General features: G+C 40.3%; 1 protein-coding gene across 1 annotated transcript; it reads right to left on the reverse strand.

Moving 5' to 3' along the window:
- Positions 1–1,494: 1,494 nt before the first annotated feature.
- ATP7B (ATPase copper transporting beta) lies at positions 1,495–22,904 on the reverse strand. The gene is made up of 20 exons (XM_041407334.1): positions 21,691–22,904; positions 19,941–20,137; positions 18,676–18,839; positions 17,683–17,844; positions 16,175–16,251; positions 15,640–15,814; positions 14,863–15,096; positions 14,584–14,675; positions 14,337–14,464; positions 13,101–13,255; positions 12,780–12,914; positions 11,726–11,920; positions 10,047–10,229; positions 8,302–8,500; positions 6,982–7,119; positions 5,734–5,876; positions 3,693–3,896; positions 3,465–3,582; positions 2,596–2,698; positions 1,495–1,759 (listed from the first exon to the last, which is right to left on the reverse strand). Exons 1-20 carry the CDS (start codon positions 22,899–22,901, stop codon positions 1,495–1,497), a joined length of 4,278 nt encoding a protein of 1,425 aa, XP_041263268.1. The 5' UTR covers positions 22,902–22,904.
- Positions 22,905–26,042: the final 3,138 nt, after the last annotated feature.

Raw genomic sequence — 26,042 nt, forward strand, 5'->3', positions numbered from 1 at the left:
CCTGTGTTAGAAACAGCTCTATATTTCAGTCAATGAAAGTAAGTAGTTATTCCATGTTGTTTTGCAAAGTATTTCCTCTTCTTTCAGTTTCTAAATTTGACTATAAAACTCTGCTTACATCAGAGTCCCACAGCTGGAGAACACAGCACTCTGGAGCTTGATCCAGTGCACCAAAGCTGTTGATTCCTACTGTCCTGACTCTAAAAAGTGTTAAGGGGTGAATCTGACATCCACAGGGATGAAGTTACTGCAAGCTTTGGTAAAAATGTTAAAGCAAAAAAAACGGTTGTCCGGTACTTTGATTTCTCATTGAAGTAAAGAGGGGAACTAAAACCAATGCAAAAAATAGATACAAATTTAAATTACAAATATTCCTAGTTCCAATTCTGTCATTTATTCATATGATGGCAAATAGAAGCCCACTTTAAGGCCATTTTCCCACCTTTTTAATTTAAACTTTTAGCTGCATTTTAAGCAACCAGCAAGCTGGGGTAAAGTTATGCAATGATCTCACTCTGTTCAGCTATGCTGGAGCCACAGCAGTGCTAGTTCTGCTCAGTCATACCAAGGTAAATACAACCTTTGCTCACACTGGCATAAATTCTTCACTCTGTCAGAGGAAAGAGACAGACAACTGCCCAACTCTAAGGAGGTCCCTGGGGTCCAGCAAGGTATCTTGGATAACTGGGACCAGGAACTGTTCTGCTTTTGTGGATTTCAATTGGAATGGAAAGGTTCCTGGTGACTTAAAGGAGTTTGTCCCGAACAGGAATACCTGTAAACATAATGATAACTCATAGAAGATCTCTTGTGCAAGAAAAAGGGGAAAGGGGCTCATATGGAGCAAAAGAGAAAATCAAAGAGAGCAGTAGAAATGTGCATCAAAAGGATGCAATACCTCAAAGCAGGTGAAAATCTTTGAAAAAGACCTTTCAGAGAGTTGAAGCAGGTGAAGCAACAAAGCATTTTTGGTCCCAGGAGATGCCACGCATCCTAAATACAAAGTGTTCTCACAGTGACATGACTAGTTAGGATTCTGTGTAAAAATTCAACTTCTGACCACAGAGTTCCTTATGCCATTGCTAATGTCATTTAGACACAATTAATTAATATTTGGCAGCTCTGAAAATACTCTTGCTTCATGTGGTCTTGAAGTAATAAAGTTTGAAAGAGTGAAAATATGACATTTGGTTCCTAGCAAAGAGTCACAGAAAGACTCTTTTAGACTCTGAAAATTACAGTTTTACATTATTTCACTAAATGCTGTGTGCAAACAAGCCAGTTCATTATAGTGGCACAGATTATTTCCATAACTAGAAATAACTGGTGACCTGAAAAAAATCCACAATCCATGCAACCCAACACTGAGCTGAGTTGCAATTGTCTTATGAGCTGAAGGAATACTTCACTTACAACACTGAAGCTGTTGATGAAATAAGTCAGTTCCTGACTGGGGAGGAGGAACATTTCCCCCTGTGCTAAGAGTCCAGAGCTTCAGATGTACTGCTCTTCATCCGCTCCGTTTATCAGCAATGACCACTTGCCCCCTTCCTCCTGGATGAACCCATTGCGTCTCGGCAGCCTGTCCGAAGCCAAGGAAGAGAGGGACACTTGGCTTGTCTGATCCCAAGGAGATGGTTTGGAAGAGTCCCTCCTCCTATCGTCCATTCCAATGTGAACACTGATTTGAGAAGGGGTGAGTGGCTTCATGCGGCCTTGAGCTTGTGCTTCGTAACTCTCCGTGTCTGGCTTCTTGTAACTAAGAAGAGAAAGAGAAAAGATATTAGCAAGAGGTCAGTGTGTAGAAGCATCTGGCGCTGGAACAAATCAGAAACTTCTGATAACCTAAATGTATTGAAAGTGTTTATATAGAAAAAATAACTTTATAGCTTAATTGCATATGTTTAAATTAAATTTCCTAATAGCTCAGAAACAATTAATTTAAAATGTGTGGTGCAAAGAGTGTAAGGATTCTCAAAAATCAGTTACAAAATAATAATTTTTATTACTGCTTGAATTTTGAGACTGACAATTCTCTCAAGCCAAGACAAGCACAGAAGTATAAGGAAGGATGATGGGGAAATGCAGAATACTCCTCAAGATGTTTCTGGTCTGAGCTTTCAGTCATTCAAGACCACATACCACTGATTAAGCACTCTTCTGTTGCATTTAGGGACATAGTTTAGTGGTGGGCTTGGTGGTGCCAGGTTAAAGGTTGGACTTAATGATCTTAAAGGTCTTTTCCAACCCAGATGATTCTATTATTCCATGTACAAAACTGTAATACAGCTTCCAGAAGTCTGAAGCCAAATATTTTTTAGGGGGTTCTCAATATCTACCATTACTTTACTTGGTATTGAACTAGATCTCCACCACATGGGCCCAGGTGACATCCAGTCACACTTTTAGCTGTTAGTTAAACCATACTGCATACTGTCTTATTCCAGGTAAGTTCATAATAGTGACACCTGTCTCTTTTGGAGCCATGGACTAGACAGAACAACCCCAAGCTCATGGACTTTCAGGTACTTTTAGATGTAGTCCCAGCCTCAGTAGTGTCCCAGTTCCCCAGCTGATAAACACAAGATAACTTGCCACTTCAGCTGCAGTGAAGACAGAAGGACAGACACAGAAGAAGCTGCCATTGCAGCTGATCCCATCCAAGGCTGAAGCACGAGGCCAACAGGCATGAACACACCTAGGAAAAAAACATATGGACATGAGCCAGAGCTGCCCATCCCAGCACAGACATTTCCACCACTGCATAGCATAGAACAGATCAGCAGTTCTACAACACAACCTGCTGAGACCTCCAGCTAGATCAATATATGTATTTACTCACTCATTACTGAACATGTCCCTTCCATTGCAAGGAATGACCTTTGCACCAATACAGGTACAAGACTGCAGCCACAGGGCAAGACTACTTGTCCCTTCCAGATATTCTGCACATATGAAACACAGCAAAGGCAACAGAAAGACAGGGAAGTAGTACAGGAAAAGGAGGGAGAAGTTACTCATAAACAAAACAAGGAATACCTGAAATAAGTTTTAAGTAGGAATTTAGAGCATGAGAAAATGTCTGACAAAGGCATAAAAAATACAAGCAGTAGGAGAGAAAATGTGTGATTCAGGGCAAATAAAAAAGGGAACACCCAAAAGTAGGATGGTACATCTGATTAGAGCTGGGTTTGAATATACAGGAACTAATCCCCAGGTAGTGCTATAGGAAGTAGGAGCATAGTTTTCATTTCATCAACAAGTATTTATTCCTAAGAGGCAAGCAAAGAGAAAAACAACAACAACAAAAAAGAATGTATTGATTTCACCCTCCTTCTACCAAGTTTTAAATAATCTAGCAACCGGTCTTTGGTTCCTGGAGCAGGTAATCAATCCTATAAGAGGCACCACAGAGATCAACTGTGCTGCTGTCTTTGACAAGCTGAGCTCTTGCAGTCACATACCTGCTGCTATGGGTATTCCAAGCAGATTATAAATTAAGGCAAGAATCAGATTTATTCGTATTCTTCGAACTGTTCTCTTGGATAAGTGAATACTGGCAACTACGTCCAGCAAATCATTCTGCAAGACAGAAGAGCACTGAAAGTTTTCCACATGCAGTCTTCAGAAAACTAAACTAAAATGAGGAGTGTGAGTGATAAAAGAGGACAGGCCAAAACTGTAGTGCTCACTCGGATAAGGACAACATCTGCAGCTTCAATAGCAACATCGGTGCCTGTTCCAATTGCAATTCCAACATCGGCCTTGGCTAGTGCAGGGGAATCGTTGACTCCATCACCAACCATTGCAACCTTCTTCTTTCCATTTTGGAGCTCCTGGACTTTTGCAACCTTGTGAGAAGGAAGAACCTCCGCAAAGACTTTTTTGATCCCAACCTACATACAAAAAAAGACATCCCATGCTGGTGACATGCTTCATGCTGGAAGGAAGAGCCATTTGCTGTTCTAGGTGAAGGGCAAACAGGAATATCAACTAAACTGATTCTGGTGAAGTCAACATCTGCAAGGTACACAGAAAACTGCAGAGCAACACACCTTTGGCATAAGAACAGGATTGATAACAGCACCCTCCTACTGCAGAGATGCTGGCAAACCATACTCTGCCCTTCACTTCATGCCCTGCATGGCTTCAGGAGCTCCACTGGCCCAGCAATAATGATTTGTCTTTGAAAAACCTTCAGGGGTGATGACTCCACCACTTCCCTTGGTCCTGCTTGACCGCTCTTTTGCTGATCCAGGCCAGGATGCCATTGGCCTTCTTGGCCACCTGGGCACACTCTGCCTCATGTTTGGCTACTGTCAAGCAGCATCCCCAGGTCCTTTCCTGCTGAGCAGCTTTTCACCCACTCTGCCCCCAGCTTGCAGTGCTGTAGGGGTTGCTGTAACTCAAGTGCAGGACCTGGCACTTCACCTTTTTGAACTTCACACAACTGGCCTTAGCCCATCAATCCAGGCTGCGCAGATCCCTCTGCAGAGCCTTCAAGCAGATAATGCAACACACAAACCATGTATGATCAAGCAGTTACAGCAGGGGAGACACAGAGACAACAAGTATGTGCAGGTCTCAGGGAGATTATAAAAATAAAGCAGATGGCTGGCTAAATTATTCTACCCATCCACATCATAATTTATGTGGAGTTGCTAGCAATGGCTCTAGTGTTGTAGTTGAAAAACAGACGACTGTATTAGATAGTGTTGGGATAATGCCCTTTGGCTGCCTCACCAGGAAGAAGCAGCTTTTCATCACATAAGATAGAAGCTCTCTTTTAACCTTTTAAAAAGTAACATTTAAAATGTTTTTTAAACTGTTCACTATTTCTTTCCATTAGAAAGTACATTCCAAAATTTTAATGAAAATGTAGGTTGACACAAACTAAGCTTGTTTAAAAAATTCATCTGTGTTCCTGGAACCACAAATTCAAACTTGTTTCTGAAATGCTTTTTTCCCTTGACGAAGAAAATTGGGTGGGAAGGCACTTTATCATAACTGAACACAAAAACGAAAGTGTGAAAGAAGGAGGATTAAAGCATCACACAGAGAAACAAAACAGACCTCAGAGCACAGAAGAACATGCATACCACAGTGCTGGCTGAGTCAGCTGTGTGGTGGGATACCTGAGGAGAGCAAAGTGGCACATGGTAAGATTAGAAGTAGACCAATGCAAAGGGAAAGAGGAAAAGAAAGATCGAGAGGGTGGAAACATAGTGAGGTAGAGTGAGAATCTGACTTTTCATTTATAGTTTGCAATGGGGAAAAATCTCATATAAACCCAACCTCCTTCAGACTGCTATGCTTCTTAGCAAAAATTCATATTGTTATGTTACCCTTTAAGACAATGAAAAATCCACACTGTGGATTGCCTAACTGGACCTTCAAGGAACTTTCCTTCATCACTAACAAAACAGTCTGCCTTTCAGTGAAGGGAAACAGGAGGCCTCAGTTCAGCAACCAATTACTGCAAGAAACTCCATTACTCTAGAGAAGTACTGACTGCATGTCTACAGTGGGATCTTAACACAACCACTGGCTTCTACTATGCCATAGGACTTCACCTGATTTTCAGTCCAGTTCAAGAAAACTTTGTCTTTATTTAATATATCCAGGGAAACTGCAGTTTCAGTGAAACTGAAGCTCCTGCTTCAAATTCACCGGGGCAAACAGGAGTTGTAGAACCTCGTCATGTAGCTTTTTGAACCACAGAGGAGCAGATACCTGAGTAGCAATGGCTTTTGCAGTTTTCCTGTTGTCCCCTGTTATGAGCACCACGTCTATTCCCATGCTCTGCAGCGTGTGCACAGCAAGGGCTGCCTCCTGCTTGACAGTGTCTGCTATTGCGATCATTCCACACAACACACCTGCACCAACAGAAACATCCTCTGTCACAGCTGTGGGAGGCAAAGTGGCACCAAGAGAACAGAGCTCCCCCTCCATCCCACTGTGGCAGCTTGTGAAATAACACATTCTGAGCAATACTGACACTCGTGTCTGCAGCTCTCTCACTGATGGTCTCTTCTTCTTATCATCTGCCTGTTTCAGATCAAACAATAAACACCTTTGATATTTAGGGATCAGGAAGATGAGGAGAAGAATAGCTTTTAAACCAGGCCTGACTTCTATGTTTTATGGTATGGACAAATATGATAGTGGGTCAGAGAAAGTGCTGGTATTTGTGTCCAGGTCAGATGTTAAAGCCACTCATCCAAGAGGAAGCATACAGAGTCTGGTTTTATGTCCCCTAGTCTTTCAGGGTTGGATCTCTACTAGAATTAATTATTTTCTAATTGAGAAGTCTTGCATCTGCCTTCCAGTACATTGGCTCAAAGGTGCATCCATACTTCCTTCACAAGCAAATGCTTTTCAAAATTGCTCTCTAGGAGCACCAAGAATATTTGTTCAGTAAATGAATCATTGGCCTCATTTCAAGATCACAGGTGTGCTGGCAATCTATCACCATTGTAATGATTTCTCACATCAAGGCATTGTCTGGGATCCCTTTCTGCATGGTACAGAACAGAACCCCACTGGCAAAACTAATTTAGTCTAAGCTATGATACTTGACTGATCTAATGAATCATTATGTTTATTCATGCATGTTTATTTATGCATGTTTTGAAAGCAGTGATGTGATAGGTTGGTCCATGATTCTTAATTGATGTAAATTAAGGATTGGACACGGCACCATATTGTCACTGCTTGTTTGAACAATGATCCTAGACAACAGGGGGTTCAGAAATTAATTCTTAAATGAAGACCTACAAAACAAAACCTTATAAACACTGTTGTGGATTAAATCTTCTTTTAAGAACACCTGGATACCTCACAGTTCATAAGCAGTTCTGCACTAAAAGATTAGTAGTTTCTTGACACTAAGCCAGTGATCAACTGCTTCAGATTTTTTCCATCCATTCTGCAGTAGGATTGACTCATATTTGTTAAGTCAGTCAAAGGAAGAGCAGTTACCATCTATAGCCACTAGTATGGCAGTCTGTCCTTTCATTTCATGGTTTGTCATTGCATCATTTACATCATTTGCAATATTCAAGCCATTGCGTCGCATCCACTCACGATTTCCGATCAACACCGAGTATTTCCGAGAAGCTGATGGACCTTTGTGCACAGACAAAAAGAAAAATGAGCATCTCAAAAGCAGGGTACACAAGCAGAGATATTTGAGGAGGACAAGTTAGGCCTGAAGATAGCCTGATAAAAGTTTTCTCTTTCAAGACTCAGTCTGTGCCTCTTTACACACAAAACTGCGTCATGGACTTAATGGAAGCATTTGCTCGTGTTTGCCTTTGTCAGCTGGCATTGTTTCTCTGAATAAGCACAGTGCACACATTTAGTTAATGCCATCCTTCTTTGTTCTCACAACTAATGACTTTCAAATATAAAAGCTATTTCTGCCAAGAAAAAAGTAGTGTAGTTCTAACAAACAATGCACCTCATTATGAATCCAATCCAACTTAACAAGAACCATACAAGCAGGTGAGAAAAGATTACATTAGCACCATTCACAAATGGCACAGTTCTGATGATTGAAGTTCTCATTCTATTTAATTCTTCTAATAGCTTTCTCAAAAAGGTCAAGAGCACCACAGCCTTCTGAAGAGAACTGATGAGCTCCTTACAGAAGGCTTTAAATACCTTTTCTTTCTCTCCCACACTACAAAATAGTGAAGTGGCATCCAGAGAGTCTGAAACAAACCTAAATTTATTGGCCTAATCAAAAATATAAGGCACTAAGATAAGTTTTCAGATACAGCACACTTTTTTTTTGCATCTGCTGAATAGGTTTGAGGTTTTTGGTTTTTTTTTTTTAATTAAGTGCCTTGAGAGGTATATGAACAGGAAACAAAAGGTCCAAGTTAATATGGAACTAAAGGGTAGGATGTAAAAAGTTGCAGTAAGATAATATATGTTAAAGGTAACTGTTCTAAATGGGAAGATAATGCAAACTTTGCTGTTTGCTGGACCATTCTTCTGTCCAAAAGGAACATTGCTGGTTATGTCTCATTGTCTATGTATTGGGTGGAATTTTCAAGTACCCATCACTGTATCTAATTCTCCTTTAAGTTTCTGAATTGCAAAGAGAGATCAAGAGTTGTGGAGAGAGCTTCAATTTTTGTTAAGGTACATTTTTGTCCCTCCTGTTCTTTGCGTTCTTCTGCCCCATATCTACCTTTCTCTTGCACATAGCCTGTTGGGTGGTTGGTGCTGTTGGTTCATTCTCCCTCACACTGCAGCTGGCACAGGAGCGGCACAGGGCAGATAATCACCTACCTTGTGATTCCAAGGGTGTGATAACTCCATTATCTCCCAGAGAAGCACTGTTGTCCCCACTCCTGCTGGCATCCAGCTTATTGGGACCTTCCTCAGCTGTGCCAAGGATGGCCTCAACTCCTCCGACCTTGCAGCTGATACCACAGCCTGGGACTGCCTGGAAGTCGGTGCAGTATCCCAGGCTCTCAGTGCCAAGCTCCTGAAGATGTAACCAGAGGCCATCATCAATCTGTGCTGCCCACGTGGGGTACAAATATTAGATAACTCTTGACAAAAAGAGGCCTCATTCCTCCTCTTGACAATGACTGACCAACTGAAAACTAGCCTGGAGTATCAGTAGCACAGAACTAAAATAAGGATGCTCTGGGTGTGCTGTGGCTTAGACTTCTGATTGCTGTATTGCTGAAAGGGGCAGCAATACAGATCACAGCCAGGTCTCAGCCCTAGCAACAGCAAACCATAAGGAACAGCTTTTTCTGGTAGCTCAAGGGTGAAAAAATTAGATTGGTGGTTCATGACTTCACCCAAGATAAGGAACGAAAAAAAAAATTTCAATATTAAGAGACTCAGCTGACAAATGATGCAACTTCTAATTAACCTCACAGACAGGCTGTGGTGGATCAGACCTTTTTGTACATATGTAGGAGTACAGTGAAAAATTGTATCTAATCTCTGGAGGGATCTGTATGGATGTTAGGGAAACTGGGTTTTTCTGTTGAGTTAGGGAGAGAAGTGAGTGAGTACCTTCAAGATGAGATAAAGGGATCATCATGACAAGTTACCAACAAAAATTTTGAGAAAATATTAATCTGTAAACAAGTTATTCTGGGTTGTCTCTGGAAGTTGGAACTATATGTACCTCTCAGTGATCTTAAAACACAGGGATGAATAGGCAGGAGGTAAGAACATCAGCCAACACTATAGCATTACAATACATATAAGCCATGATCCAGTAATAACTGCTGCATGGGATGACTACAGAACTGTCAGTACTATAAAAATTTTAAATTAAAAATGTAAAATACAAGAAAGGCAATTGGTTTGTTGCTTATATTCTCTTTTTCCTTCTAAATTTGTGGTTTTACTTCTAAATTTTGTCACTGAAAGATCTAGCAAATTTGATCTATTTTTAAACTATTTTTTTCTTAAATCAATTAATGGTTTTTCTTAGCAGACATAAATTGTTTATTTACATAGGTTTCCTATTTTCACTGTGACTTGTGTTTTACTTCTCCCTGAAGCTTGAGGAACACATGACATATTACCTCTGAGAATATGTAGAATTTGCAACACTTGAGTAATTGATCAATGCATTTGTGGAACTCACAGATATTACAGTTTAATATTCAAGCTTTAAAACTTTTTGCCTAATTTATTCAGATGAGCAAGTGACTAATAGAAGTGACTACAGTCAGATAATATGAAATGTCATCACACACATTTTACTTCATGGTGTTATTTTAAGCATAAGTATTCCTCCTGCATATATTCCTTATTGTCACATTAGTTCAAGATAAACTTAGCAAGATCTTCCTTCAGAACTCCACACTGTTACCAGAAAAGCACAGCTTAGATAAATACACTGGTAACATCCAGACCAAGATGTACAACCATGCAATCTCCCAGCTTTCCAGTCTGTTACTGTTTAGGCAGGCGTTTTCCTCTGGGATCTGATCATTTTATACAACATTGTTTCATTTTCACAGATGCCTTCAGGCCCTGGATGAAATAGGAAGGCTAAGTACCTCTTTGCAGTATTTAGTGACAGCCATTCCTAAAGGATGCTCGCTGCTGGCTTCTGCTGTACCAACAACAGCCAGTACCTTCTTCAGGGGCAGCACAGCTGCGTCTCCCATCAACAGCACCCTCATTACTTTAGGAACTCCATAGGTGATGGTCCCAGTTTTATCAAACATCACAGTCTTGATCTGCAAGAAAACAACAGTTACTGCCTAAGCCCTGCAAGCACAGGGATACTTGTATGTTTATGGCACATAAATACAGTCAAGACTTTAATAAGCAGTTGACTATATCCACACAAAGACAGAATAAATCTACAAAAGCAGGGATTCCTCTAGGTACCTTGAATTATCTGTACAGCAGGTTTCCTTATACTTTCTTATTAATTCCTCATAAAGCTTCAAGATCATCCTGTGCACATATCAGGATCCCAGACAACAGTATAATTGTAGGACTGAGATGCATACACAAAGGACAGAACACGCATTCACAGGCAGGAGTCATGTACTGGCACCTTAATCACCTTTACCACAAGGTCTGTGATGCAAAGAGGGCTTTTTTGAATGCAGTTCTAAACAACTAACAATAGCACTGAGGAAAGAGGACTCAGGAAGTGGTTTGGTCATAGAGGAGATGTAAAGGGTGCAAGAAGTTCAAGAAACAATAACCTAAGCAAAATCAATGTCATGCTATTCACCAAATTCAGCCATCACTTGTCAGCAAGGCCAATGGGTCTTGAGGAATCAGAAATGAACAAAAAACACAGCCCCACATATACTGGAACCCAAATATAAAGTCAATTCTAATCCTGAAAATAAACACAGCAGAAAGAAACACAAACCCCACAAACTCAGCAAAGTAGGCACTTATTCCACATCCAGCTATTCCAACACACCAACCTTGCAGAATCACACAGGTCAGCTAATTTTCAAAGCCCTGACCATAGCCTTGCTTGGATCCAAAAGGTAAAAACTTCCAGCATTAATTAGCAGTCTTTTTTATTTTTTCCAGAGCCTCGGAAAAACTTCTGGTCAAGTAATAACAAGAATTATCAGTCTGGTTAACTTGCTGTTACCATCCTCCTCCCTTGAAATGTTCTGCATATGTCTAATACAGCCTATCACAGCATGGTTATGATTCATTTTCTTTTCAGTGGCTATGGACATGTCAAACCTCTTTCTCATTCAACCTCTTCCTCCTCTTTGCATAATTTTTGTGTCTTTGAAGGTTTTTTCCTGCCTCCCTTCTGTTTTTCTGGTCTATACACTAAAACAACTTCAAATAATTTTTTTCCTTGCATTTGACATTTTAAACTACTGATCATGAACAATATGCATTTCACAACAGGCCTCAGAAGAAAGAAAAAACTTCAGTGGATTACTGGCTCTTTTGCAGAAGAGGATTAGCACAGAGAGGATTGCCATGAAGAGGATTAGCAACCTCACAGTCGTGAGATTGTAAGGTATGTTGGCTCTCAACACTTTGCTGTGACTACTTTGAAGAAGGTTTGATTTACCTTCTTAACCTTAATGAGCAGCAATCAATTAAAGGAAAAAAAAAAAAAAAGAAAAAAAAAGGAACAAATTTCCATCGTCTTTCTTTGGTCATGCAGGATTTCCTGGGGAATTATATTACATATAGCAATAGTTGGGTAAGCTACAAAAGTACAGAATGAACTATTAACCTGATGTGCCATTTCCAGGGGTTTTCCACCTTTGATGAGAATACCATTCTGCGCAGCCACTCCTGTGCCCACCATTACAGCTGTGGGGGTAGCCAGGCCTAAAGAGCAAGGGCATGCAATGCTCAGCACAGTGATTGAGGTTTGAAATGCAAACCTCAGTATTATTTCAGCTTTTGAAATGTTTTTGCTCTGATTCTGCAAGAAGAGGGAAGAGAAGGGGGGAAAAAAATAAAGATATGTAAGATTGCCAACAGCAGATAACACAGGTGTACAATCAATCAAAGTCGTTTCAGAAAACACATTTATCTGGAAAACTTCAGTACAGGAAATCAATCTATTATTGTTACTGTAATGCTAAAGAAAGGTCAATGTTATGAATTGTTTATGGCAGTGTTTTCTGGATTTTTTGCTGCTCAAGCATACAAATGTTTGTTTCTGCTCTGAGTCTCCCAGACGTCAACATAACTTGTTGGAATTTCCTTTAAAGCTTAGCAAAGGAGAACACTATTTCCAGATACAGAGATCCCCCCAGTTGATGAGCACAGCAAATACACATCCTCTTTCTCAAGCCAAAATCACTATCTGCCATCAGAAACAGGAATGCCCACAAAAAAATCAGACATAAGAGGAATGGCTCAGCTCCTTGCAACGCAGCTATAGATCATGTTTAGTCCAAAAATGCTGTCAATAATTTCCATTTTTAAGAACCCCATGCAGAACTAAGGGATAAATGCAAAAGTATATTTATGCCTGCAGAGAGATTTTAAATAGCATAATTATCTGCTCTGTGCAGAAAATACCATGTTTCACAGAAGTAATTACAGAATATTCTGGGTTGGAAGGGACTCACAAGGATCATCAAGTCCAGCTCTTAAAGAAAAAGGCCCATACAAGGATTGAAGACACAACCTTTGTGTGTCAATTGGTTATTACCTAACCAATTGAGCTCCTCTCTGGGTGATTATAACATCAAAACTTATATAGAAAAGGTATGTTAATTAGATTGGAAGACATCCCAACACAAAAATCCAGTTGTAATAATAAAACTACTTACAGGAAAATATTTTTTAATAATATCAAAATTTACAAAACCAATTGTGATCCATACTATCAATGTCACAGTTGATATGATGATGATAAATGGAACAAAGTATCCACTAAATTTATCTGCCAGTTGCTGGATGGGTGCCTATAAAAAATAAACCCAGTTATTTGCATGTTCATGGTTGAAACACATAAATATGCAGAGTTCATGAAAATACACAATAGTTCTGGAAAAACACAGTTTGCTGAAGTGTGTAAGTATCAAAACATAAAATCTTTTTATTATACAATCAAAATCGGTGAAAAAAGTTTTCTTCTCCATTATTTTTACCTTTGACATTTGAGCTTCTTCCACCAATTTCACAATCTGTGCCAGAGTGGTATCACTACCAACATGAGTTGCATTAACAAGAAGTGACCCATATGCATTTATAGAACCAGCAATCACTGTGCTCCCAGGCTTTTTAATGACTGGCATAGGCTCCCCTGGAAAGAAAAGGTAAGAATAAATGAGCCAATACCCCTAACAGCATAATCCACTAGCACACAGCTCATTCAATGATAGCAAAATCAGTAGGCTAAGCAATAATGACCAGAAATCACATACTGGGTATCTCTGTCTGGTGAAGACATGGATAGATAGCATTATATTTTTATAAACCTTTTTATAGGAATAATTTCAAAGCAAATGCTGTTTCCTTGGTTGTAACTTTTCAGCAAACCATCCCTCAAAAGGGCAAGGAGCAAATTGGTAGGAAAAGGTACTTCTAGGAATTTCTCCATTAACACCTGGCATAGCAATGGGAGTTTGAGAAATCTGTCTTTATCTCCATGACCCTGAGTTTTCAAAGACCAGAAAGTTTTTCTGTGGAAAAGCTCCTGTTCTCCTGCTACTTCTGCATGAATACTAGCTCTAGAACATCTTTATTTTCTCTGTTTTTAGTGGTAGCAATAACAACTGGTTCCCTGAAGCTAAAGGTGTCCCTGTTTCCAAGTAAAAACAGAACTAGCACAAATAATCCAATGCCAAAGCAAATTTTTATACATTTTACTTTATTTATAAGAATTGTAAAATGCATTGAATCCTTACTATATTTACAAAATGAAATTAAAATTACAGAAGATGTAAAATGTCCTGTGATCCTTAATAAACTTCAAATTTTGAGGCTTTCTTTCCCCCTCCTTGCTCAGTGAGAGAGCCCTGTCATGCAACTCCAGCATCTCATCAATATTTCCACATCATCCTTTAGAACTTATTTCTGAGAAGGTACCATCTCTACAAATACATTCCAGGGGAAACTCCAGCCAGATCACTGGAATAATGGCAATACTGTTATGACTCTATCCATCCCATCAGTAGGTTAGTAAGTGGCCAGACTGAGAGGAAAACCTTCTGTTTTTTAAGGTGTGCACAGATGCAGGATTTAAATTCAAGCTTACAAAGCCACAGCATCCATTAAGGTGGGCGGCTGTTGAGACAGCAGTGTTTGGGTTGGGTCTGCTCTCTTTTCTTGTAATAAAGAGCTCCAGAAGATTTAACTTCTTTGTGTAAGATAAGGGAAGTTACCAGTAATGAGAGACTCATCTGCCATAGAACTGCCGTCAATGACCTTTCCATCCACTGGGAACTTTCCACCAGGAACGACTTTTATAATATCACCCCTTTGAACCAGTTCAACAGGTACTTGTTCCTCCCTGCAAAAGACACATGTAGAACAGGCAGGTTACTTATGTTATCAGCTTTCAGGTTAACTGGATCAAGCCTAGTTTGTGACCCAAGCAGGCTGAAGAGATTTTGATGCATAAATACATACCTAACAATAGAGTGGCCAGGTCCAAGAGTCACCACAGTGGCTTCTGTGGCTTGAAGAGACATAAGCTTAGCAAGAGCTTCTGAGGTCTTACCCTAAAAAACAGAGACTAACGCTTAAGATACATTGAGATATATAAATGCTGATATGTACTTAACACAATGAACTCTAAACAACCTTTCGTATTATAGACTACACCAGAAACAGCTGACTCAAAATTCCTCTGAATAGTTTATTCTGTTCCTGTCATAAATACACAACATTTGTGTGAAGATGAGTTACCTTGGCTATGTGCTCCAGCCATCTGCCGAGCGCAATGAACACAAACAACATCGGAGGAGTGTCGAAGAAAGTGACAGGGCTTTTCTCTGCCTTTTCAATGACTGCTACTATCAGGATCACGCAGGAATACACATAAGCAATGGTCGTGGCCAGTACGATGAGCACGTCCATATTGGCTGTCTTGTGCCTCAGGGACTTGTAAGCTTGTACATAAAAATACCATCCACCAAGGAACTGTTGGTGTGAGCAGGACAGACTCATATTGAGATCACAGAGTACATAATACTGCCCAGAGCAGAATTAAAACCATGCAGGACATAAGGGAAGGCACTGCTGGCCCAAGGAAATTTGATAGTGATATAACTTCAGATCTACTAGGAGACTGACTCCATTGACATTCTCTCATTTGCACTTCCTTTTTCTCAAAACCAACAAATATCATATTTTTCCTCAACAATGCAAAGTACACAAGGCATAGAAAATGAAAGGATTTACCTACAGCTACCCAATTTGTTTGTAGATGATTAGGTATCTCTTTATTTTAATATTACCTTCTCCACTTGGAAACTATCTGATGCAACTTTGGCAGGAGTAAGAGCTATGAGTAAAAACAGAAAGGATAACTTGCAGAAAAATGCCACTTTGTTCTGCTTAGGTGGTACAGACAAGAGGGCAGGCCTAATCCACTCAATCTTTCAATGTCTGTCTTTATCGCATCATATTACATAAATGGGACATGAATACAAAGCAAACCCCTAGGAAGTAGTATGGACATACCTGAACAAAAGTGCACAGGATGAAAAAGAGAAGATTCAAAATAGATAATCCAGGAATGAGGTTCTGTTCCAGCACCTTAGACCCATGGCCTTCACCACTGGGTATTTGCATATAAATCATTATAACTACAACTGGGATACCAAACACTAGGCTGTACAAGAAAGATTTCCTCCACCTGAAAAAGAAAAACTGTAAATCCATGGGTTTTTTACACCTCACTCAGGCCCAACTGTGCTGGTAGTGCAGGACTGGGGTTATTAGCACTGTACTAACACATAGCATTGGGATATTTGCAAAGATCCAGTATTTTGGAACAACTTCAGTGTCTGCAACATGTTTAACTGTATAGACTTCTGGCAGTTAAAAACTAAAACTAATGAAAGTAATAAAAGTACTTGAATGAAATGGCGAATGGTAAAATTAAATACGCTTTACACAAGAATAATCTAATTAACTGGGAAGAGTGCTGGGGGGAGTAGAGTTACAAGATATGATCTAGACATGTTCTTTAGTGAGAGAGAAAAGAAATACTTACTGCTGTATTTCCTTTTTATGACTCAGGTTATGTGCATTGGGAGCTCTTTTAGCCACAGAAGCATGAAAGCCAATTTCCTTTTTATTGAAACGGAAGTAAAGATAAGTTAGTTTTGATTTAGGTAATCATATTACTCACAACACATTTAAATTACACTACTTTTAGAAGAAATGTCAGAAAGGGACACTGTTCTGTGTTTAATAAATTCCAACCCCTTATTTACTTTTAGATTCTGCCAAAATGAGAGGATATTTCAGTCAGTAATCAAAATTTGGACTCCAAAGGACTTCTGGTACCTATACATGAACACAGTGTATAGATGCAGTGTGTCCAAGTTCTCCCCATGTCTTAGGCATGGGGAGCTTCCACTGAGAGCTGGAATTCTACTGCACTCCTCCTTAAGGAAAATATATGCCCTTTCACCCCCACCGGAATAATCAGGAGATATGAGACATACCACAAAGGAAGTTTAAAAGCACAAGCCACTGGGAGCTTGACAACCTTGTGAGCAAGTCCCTAACACTGCAGTTTAATAAACACACCTGAAGTTGAAAATTAAAGTGTTAGTTAGTTTAATCCCGTAGGACAACAGACTGCAGGGCAAAGCAGCCCAGAAACAAAAACAAACAAGCTTTGAGTCACTTGGGTGAGTTACTGCAGTTGAATCATGTCTCCTGCCCAAACACCCTAAAAACCCAAAGCACACTTGCAAGAGCAATACACTTAAACTTCCTACCTGCATCATGACATGCTTCTGTGCAAAGTGTGCTTTAGAGAACCACTCTGCCAGCCTGAACAGTCTACTAGTTAACATGCTAATAACTGCTGCTGCATCATTTCTGTGGTCTAGCAGCTCTTTTCTGAATAAATATTCTAGAGCACGGAAGGCAAACAGTCTCTGCTGTCCTCCTGACTATTCACTGCATGCACCTCATATAGTATCACCTCTTCCCTTCTGGTGGGACAAAAAAGAAAAAGGTTTTGTCCACATCTGGGCTATCATAACAGTAGATTTTATGATCTGTGTGATTACTGGTAAACCAGGATTTTTTCATTTAATATCAGGCTGTTTCCATTCAAAAAGATGTAGGGATAGATGCAAGTACAGAGATATCTAATGCTTGTGGCATGAGCTGTGGCAAAACTTCCTTTACAGCCTTTGTCACTGTCAAGAGAAAGAAGTACTTTTTTCTGAATTAGCAACACTTCACTGAAATGACTGTGATTTTACACACAGAATTCCAAGAAATGAATACATGACATTTTTGACAGGTAAAGATATAAAAGGTTTATTTTGAAGTGTTTAGTGTGTGTTTTTAGAGTGTGTTTTTAGGCTGGGGAGCCTGTGCATTCCTGTGGAGCACAGCAGCCTCACCACAAGAGCATTAGAACATGGCAATAACTATGGCATCTACAAAATCAGTGAAACCTCTCAAATATCAGCTGCTTTATTTCCTTCTAAATTGCAACATGTAATTGTCCGTACATAAATAATTTCCAGAGCCTACCTTGATTACTTTTATAATATCTCGAGGTCCAATAATTTCAGGATCAAACAGGATGTGAGCTTTGCTAGTTGCAAGTGCAACTGAGGCAGAGAATATGCCATTTGTTCTCATGAGTTTGGATTCAATATTATGAACACAAGAAGCACAAGTCATCCCTATAATCTAAAGAAAAGACAATTTTGGGTAGTTAGCAATCCCCCACATTCACCCAGTATTTGTGGGTGTACTTGAGACAAGGCCTCAGTGTAAAGGTTTTATAGAGCTGTCTTAAATGATACAGAGCTGAGAACATAACTATCCACTTTCATTATAAAATTGTGCAGAGAGCAGATATAGTCACAGCCATGTATTTGCATGGCAGCACTCAGACATGCTATTAACTGTAAAAGTGTAACTAATATGGTTCTATCAACACCTATATTCACATTGCCAAAGCCAAACTCTGCATGTGTAACTTCATCTCTCTTAAATTTTCCTGTGGCTTCAATAAGGCATGTTAACACTTTGTGATCTATTAACACAGCAGCAGATTGATGTTCTCTGTCTTGCAGTAAATATCTGTCAGAGAATAAAAATTAATTTTTGAGGAATCCATCCTTCAAAAAGCAATTTACTAATTTTACTGATTTTATCCCAAGTTCCTAGACTTCTATGCAAAGCCCTTAACATTAGCAATATGTATTTGTTGACAAACTCTCAGTTACTCAGAGTCTGTACTAAAGTGTCTTAATGGAAAACTTCTGTTTCATTTGTGCTTGCTAAGAAAAGTCTAATCGGTACATAGAACTGTCATTTTTTTATTTCAGTGCTTTTGGATCTGTTCTAAGACAAGTTGATTTTGTCTTTTCAGCAATTATAAAAAAAATAGTGTCACCAGCCAGAACTGAGCTGCTGAAGCTACAACTACTCAAGCTAAGCTATTTGCAAGAAAATCAGTCTTCCAGACCCGACTTTTCCAAAACAAACATGTAATTTCAAATACATATGACTTACAAGAAGCTCCACTTGCCCTTCTGTTTCATCATTATTTTCCATTATGGTAGCTTCAAAACCCAAATTCTGGATCAGCTGTGCTATTTCAAGAGGTTGTATGAGTTCCGGCTTGTATTTTATCTCTGCTTTACCTGCCATCAGTGCTACCAACACTGAAACAATTCCTGCAGTGGCAATAACAAAAATATTAGATAATGTAGCTCCTTTAAGGGAAAGAAAAATAAAATATTACAAGTGATTGTCAGTGAGGACAGTAACACTTCAGAGATATTTTAAGCCTGACGATTTCTCTCTGCCTCCTTCTAGTGTTGTTCCCTAGTCACAACAGCAATGTTTTTACAGAGACCCAGCCACACTGAGTCTCCCTTTAGCAATGAGAGGAATTTCAAGATTTACACAGGGAAGGAGGTGTGTTTTGCTGTGATCTAATGAGAGAAAAAGGATGTTTGTAAGCAACCGTCAAATCCACTGCTGCAAGATCTACCCTAAACTCGTAGTTTGGAATGAACCCCACAGCACAATGCTATACCTTTGTATTTTTCTGTTCTCCACCCCTCCTTATTTTTTTAATAAATAAAAAGCCTGCAGAAGTCTACATTTAGAATTGAAAATCAAAACATAAAGAACACAAGGCAAAAAAAAATTGGTTTGAAGAGCTAATGCTTGTTTTGATTTCTAAATCAAGGCAGTGAGACCACCACTGGGAGACTGGGGAGAGAGCAAGCAATAAGCACAACCTTCCAAAGGCATGCTGACACAAATGAAACCAGACATTGCTAGGGCTCATCTGTTAATCTTCTACATGGCCAGAGGAAAGGCAGCCCCAGCCTGCAGACTTCTAGACCAATAAACAGCACTGTGCCTAAGCTTACCCTGGCAGTGGAGCCATACATTTGTTTGCACCTGCTTGTGCAAATATGCCTGAGCATGCCCGAGCTCTCAACGGCTCTGGAGGAGATGGATTGCTTCGTAAACCAACAAGGCCCTGAAAACTAAATGACAACCGTTTCTCTGTTCTTGTCTTCAGAGTTATTTGAATTTTTTATCACTTTACAACCTGCTACAAGTGTGTTCATCATGTTTGCCCACCAGTGCAATAGGATAGTTAAACAGTGACATAGTTACATTAGCACTAAGACAGAGCACTAAGTCTATTTAACTTCCAGATGTTGTATGACAGCCTCTTCTATCAATCTCATAGAACATCTTTTCCATCCCATCATCCCTTATCATTAGACTCATTACAGGAAGCTTAAATTTATTACCGTCTTCTTTCTGCAGATTTCTTTCAATGGTAGACACACACGATGCACAGGTCATGCCTGTGATTTGTAAAACACACTTTTCTTCTGTGGCTCCACTGAGCTGGTTTGACCCATCAGGGTGAGGACTGACCGGAAGAGCATCTGAGGAACTGCCTTGGTGAGGAGGCTCTGGAGCTCGAGGCTGCACAGCAGCTTTGCTGGCATCAGGCTGGCACCTTTGTTCTCCAGTGGCGGTATCTTGAATAAATGCACAATACACTGAACTATTTACAGTGGGACTGGATGACCCAAAAGTACAAACAAGTCACATTTATCAACCACACAAACATTCACAGTTGTTTAGAAGGTGACACAATAACCTTGGTCTCTATATGGAAATAATATAAGTTGTTACTATGCTTGTGAAAATATATATTCACCTGTGCCACTTCCATGACCATCTAACTCTACAAAACTAGCTTTCCACATTCAGATGGCAAATGATTCCCTCCAATTTCAATGCCCAGAGCTGTCAGCTACCTCCGCTTGATAAAGATACATTGGTATCTAGAGGGTCCTTATCCAGCACAGAGAAAGTAGTCCAGTCATACCCATTCTGCCATTGTTGCCATCTATGCAGGACTCATATTACTTCATCTCAAACAAGGAAAACAACAAGTTTCTCAACAGGTTTCCCTTCATGGCACAGTATTCACACTGCAAGTACTGCAAAATGAGTATTGGAAGCACCCCAGAGACCTGAACGCAAACAGGCCTCTTGCAAACATTTTTATTCTTTGCCAGATATTGAACAGACACGCAACAGTTCCAGGTGTGTTCACAAACTACCTCCCTTGGGCAGAGGTTTGTGTAAAGGAGCAGGAGTTGCTTCAGAACATCTAAAACACAGGGGGGTCCCTCCTTTTCCAGATGGAGTGGAAGCTCTCCTACCAACAAATTACAAGCCAAGCAAATTATAATTAAACAACACACACAGGCTCCTCCTCATTTGTAGTAGTACCACAGATTCAGAGGGATTGGACCCATGAGAGAAGGGAATAAGATGTGGTTTTTTGTGATCAAACTACTTAATTTCAGGCAAACTACATCAGTATTTCAAAGCAAATATGTTTAGTTGAAGCAGGTAAAAATTGCCACATTTGAAATTTGTGAGAGAGGAGTTTGTGCATCAAAACAACCTTTTAAACATTCAGCATATGTACAAAATGCATGCACTGATGCAACTGACATGTAAAAGCAGCTGTTCCCAACAAAGAGTACTTGCATTTTGCCACTTAAAGCAAGGTTTAGTGAAGTAAGGCAGGTAAAAATACTCAAGAAATAATGGTCAAAGGCTAAAGACACTAAAAAGAGGTTTTAGCTAGGTAAAAAGTGGTTTTAAATGAAAAGTACTCCATTAAGTTTGTAAGTTTTAGTATTCCAGAACATAAATGTAAACACCTGAGTTGACAGATCTACTTACAGCAGCCTGCAGACATAGGAGGAAACCTGCTTCAGAGGGCAAGGGGATGAGCTATTTGAAATGCTTTGTACCTCAGACCTTTTGGCTTCATAATGTAACTCAGCTCTTGCGCTCACTGCTGCAGTTGTTAAGGGCTGAAACAAGGTGCTTTACAGCTGAAACCTCTCTCCCTTGCTAAGTGAGGTTGGGTCAGGCCAGGCATTCAGAACAGACCATGTCAACGTGATGCTTTAAGAGTTTCTCTCCAGAAAGGAATCTCAATGCAGACCTTGCATGACCCACCTTGGCATGCTACCCACAGAAGAGAAAACACTGTTACCTGTCAGCACAGAGGCATCAAATCCCATGTCTTCTATGGCAGCTCTTAACTCTTCTCCACTAGTGACAGCTGGATCATAGTGTATGGTCCCAGTACTGCCAGCTAAAGAAACTGCTATGTGCTGCACTCCTTGCCTCTGTGATATGGCCCCTTCTATGGACTGTACACAAGAATTGCAGGTCATGCCATCAATCTTAATAACAGCCGTATGTGTCGTGCCTTGTGGTGGCTGTCTGACGACACTGTATGTGAAAGCACCTGAGGGAGATGCTGCTTTATTTGCTTCTGAACTACTAAGGAGGCTTACTTTAAAGTTTCCAGGTGGAAGGGATTCCATAGCTTGCTGCAAAGCTGACAGGGTGATTAAATCTGGGCTATACTGTACCACAGCACGTTTATGCTCCAAAGACACTTTAATACTTTTTATGCCAGGAAGATCTGACATATTTCCTTCGATGTTTCTGACACAGGACTTGCAGTGCATGCCCTCTATCTCTAGAGTCACTGTTGCTGTGCTACCCATCTCAGGGACCAGCAGATCCAGCCCATCACTCTCGAGACTTGCCGGTGTCTCCCTGGGGTTTGCATTCTGCAAGCGCTGGAGATCAAGGGCACCCAGCTTCAAAGGGGCTGATTTACTTTTAATGGTGCAGTCATACCCCAGGTCACTGATGTGTCTCTTGAGGTCATCAGGCTGAATGATGTAAGGATGGTAAGCAATAATTGCTTCTTGGTTATCAAGTGACACCTTGATTTTTGCTACACCGTGCAGTTTCTTAATCTTTCCTTCAATGTTGGTGACACAGGACTGGCATGTCATGCCTTCCACCCGAAGCTTAGCTACTGCTTCTTTCAAGCTTGGCAAATTTACAGTTGCTGTTGTCAACTTCTCTTCTGCTATGTTGGCATCAAAGCCCATATCCAGAATTTCCCGGCAAATCTGTTCAGGGCTTATTTCCGACTGCAGATACTTGATAACAGCATTGTTCTGTTCAAGGGAGACTTTAATTCTCAAAATGCCCTTCACCTTGGAAATTCGGCCTTCTATCGACTGCACACAGGATTGGCAGGTCATTCCCACAATGTTGACTACCACAGTGTGCTCTTGGGAAGGTGGAGAGGGCATGGTTTCAGAGCTTGCCTCATAGCCCATGTTGACAAAAGCAAAATTATGTTTCATTGTAGGCTTCAGCTCACAACCAGGAGGAGAATCGATGTTGGACAAAGCCTAAGGAGAAAGTGGAAAAGTGAAAATGAATGCATGTATCCTTAGCCCTGTAAAAGCAACAACAGTCTTCATATGCTCTCAAGCACATACTAGAAGTGCTCTCAAGTTAGTCTATGTGGCCAAAACCCTTTCCAACATTATTTTACACTTGGAATATATTACCAGTGAGTTATGCCCATGATGATGAATCAGGCCTCTGACAGTCTCTTGAGCAGCAATTTAGGAAATACTGACTAGGGATATAAAAGCAGAATTGACTCAATATTCCTACCCCAACCAAGTAATTTAAAATTTGAGTTCTCTGCAGCCACAGGACACTTCCATCACACAGCCTGAGCTGCTCTTCCAGAGCACACTGGCACTGGCACAGTGGGTCACAGTCGAGAGTGTGCTGAGGGCCTCTCCAAAAAGGTCATAAACTGGCCCAGTTTTGCCAACCTGCTACTTCCCAGGAGGGGTTCAAACCAAACCAAAGAAAACCAAAAAGCCCAAGAAAACAGAGTCGTGACTTTCCCAGAAGCCTGAAACAAGTTGGTGCAGGGAGGGTCAGCTGCATGATATTTGAAGAGCTATTTGCACACACACAAAGGCCTGGGATCTGCATTTAATACGTAATCCTTTTTACTTGAAATCTGTATCTAACAAAGACCTTGAAAGACACAGAACTGTAAGCCAATATTTTCACAATGGTTTCATTTTATTTACCTTCTTGTGAGGCACCTAAGACTATAAATTGTGCTACAGTAAGTCACTGATTTGATCCAACACTGATTTTCAGGATGGCCAGTACTGAAATAGTTCACTTGTGGCTGGCCTATCTCTCAGTCAGATCACAGCCTCTGCAATACTGGAACTCTACAGCTGAATGCACTCAATTCAACTGAAAATGAATTTTTGTTTTTTTTTAAAGAGTGCCAATGCTTCTTACAGAACAAGTACTGAGAGCTCCAGTTACTGGGGCCATGAGATGAGAAAGAATGAATAGGGCAGGGACAAGTCCTAGAGTGTCAGATTTCATGGAAAGAACATGAAAATTCATGTCCATGATTTAAGGCAACTTTAAATATTAGAGATTTAGATTAAAGCTAGGATATTCTATTATCTTGCCTGCAAAGCCTTGGGCTCTCTGACATTCAATAAAACACCTGATGCTGGGGATTACTGCAGAGAGAGCCTGGAGAAGGGCCCACTGGATCAGGCTCAGTACGGCAGATCCTGTTCCTATGACCCAAAGAAAACTTATTTCTCAATACCACAGCATGGATGAGAAGCATTTAGGCTGCTTAGTAACACTAGACTGCATCCACTTCATTTGACGCAGTATTCAAAATTCATTAACTTGATTTTGTTTCACGCTTAGACAGCTTGGGAATAATGAGGTCTGGGGCCACAAAACCAGCAAAAACTTAAGACAAAAAATTTGCTTTCAGACTTTTCTATACTGTATTTGTTAGAAAAGGAGGAGGAATGAGCAAGTTCAACTCTTCAAGATTATGGTGCAGCCCCTCAACTATCTTGACAGCAAACTCTCTCTCCTGCTCCCCCTCTTCTGCTTGGCCTCATGGCTGCACTCCAGGGATGCTGGGGAAGAAGAGTCAGAGGAATATTTTTGTCCTGGCATCCCCTTTTGCCTCTTCCTCCCATTGGACTGGCAGCACCCAGGACACTGCTCTCCTTGCACCTCCCCTCCCATATATTAGTGAAATCCCCAGTGTACATGGAAACGTGCCACAAGCACCTCTTTTCAAAACAAAGCATTAACAGGTAATCAGACTTCCCTGTGAAGGTGGTGCCCTGTTTAAACACCACACAAAGAGAACCAGGACATCCCCATTCTTGTGTCCTCCTATTTTTGTGACTTCCCACAATTTGAAATAATAACCTGGCCTTGTGTATGGGAAAAAAAAACCTTTCTGAAAACAGTCTCCCAGCCACCACATTTCACATGTGGGCTAAACTCAAACTCGCATTGATGGTAAATTCTGCCTGAAGAAGCATTAGGTGAATATTGTCTGTCATCCCCTCTTCCCTGTCCCCCAAGGACACTGCTCACAGTGGCCTGCTCTTATCAAAAACACCAGGTGCAATCTGTGTGGCAGCCACAGAAGCTCACACTGTGCATGTACTTTGGCTCACTGGACAAAGGTATTTTGCCTTCTGCAACCTTTGCTGAAACAGAGCACGAGTGGAGGAGATGAGCGTCTTCCACTCTTTGCTTCACTGCCTGTCTGGCCACCACTTGCAGATGAAACTCAGGAACCATCACAGGCCTTATGTCCTCCACTGTGTTCCCTCCCCCACCATGCTCACTGCCTCAGTATTCCAAGGTACCCTGTGACATAAAAGCAATTCAAATCTGTAAAAAGATTAGAGGGTATTCCTTGTTATCCAGTCTTTTGAAAAACATAAAAGCAAGGACTGATTTCATGACTTCAATGCATTGTAAGCCGCAGGAACTTCAAAACTTGGCCACTGCTTTTTGTTTTGCATAAAAAGCTATCCCAACAGTCAGAAGAATTGGCAAAAATATTTTGTTTGTTACTTGTCAAAACTAGATGCTTATGCTCTGTAGGAGAAAAATCCTTGCACACAAATTTTTAAATGACAAGGAAAAAATAGAGAGGGGATGTGGTCATAAGAAAACGAAAAAGTTTCTTTCCCTTAAAAAAAAACCCACACAAGTGCCAAAACATTGAAGAATCTACCCCCAAAACCAAGAAATGTGCACAGGTACAAACAAAGTATTTAAAAAGCCTTTAATATTGTTTTTAACAGCTTTAAAAAAAAAAAAAAAAAAAAAAAAAAAAAACGAAACAAACAAACAAACAAAAAAACCAGAAACAGAATAGACAGAAATACATCTATGTGTGTATTTGCAAGAAGGGTGTTTCTACACCAGACAAGAGGAAAACAGCAGATTCATGTAAGGACACAAAGATGAGGCATACAGAAATGTGTCCATAGTTTTCCTCAGGCACATGCTGGGTCTCAGAAAAGGGTTTCCTGATACCAGCTGACATCCACACATCAAATGACATCTATGAGGCTGTATGGTAATTCAGAGACACTATCTGCAAGAGGATCAGAAAAGCA

This window comes from Onychostruthus taczanowskii, unplaced genomic scaffold, assembly GCF_017590055.1.
Source record: "Onychostruthus taczanowskii isolate IOZ18803 unplaced genomic scaffold, ASM1759005v1 scaffold26, whole genome shotgun sequence".
In the NCBI taxonomy this organism is placed as follows: domain Eukaryota; kingdom Metazoa; phylum Chordata; class Aves; order Passeriformes; family Passeridae; genus Onychostruthus; species Onychostruthus taczanowskii.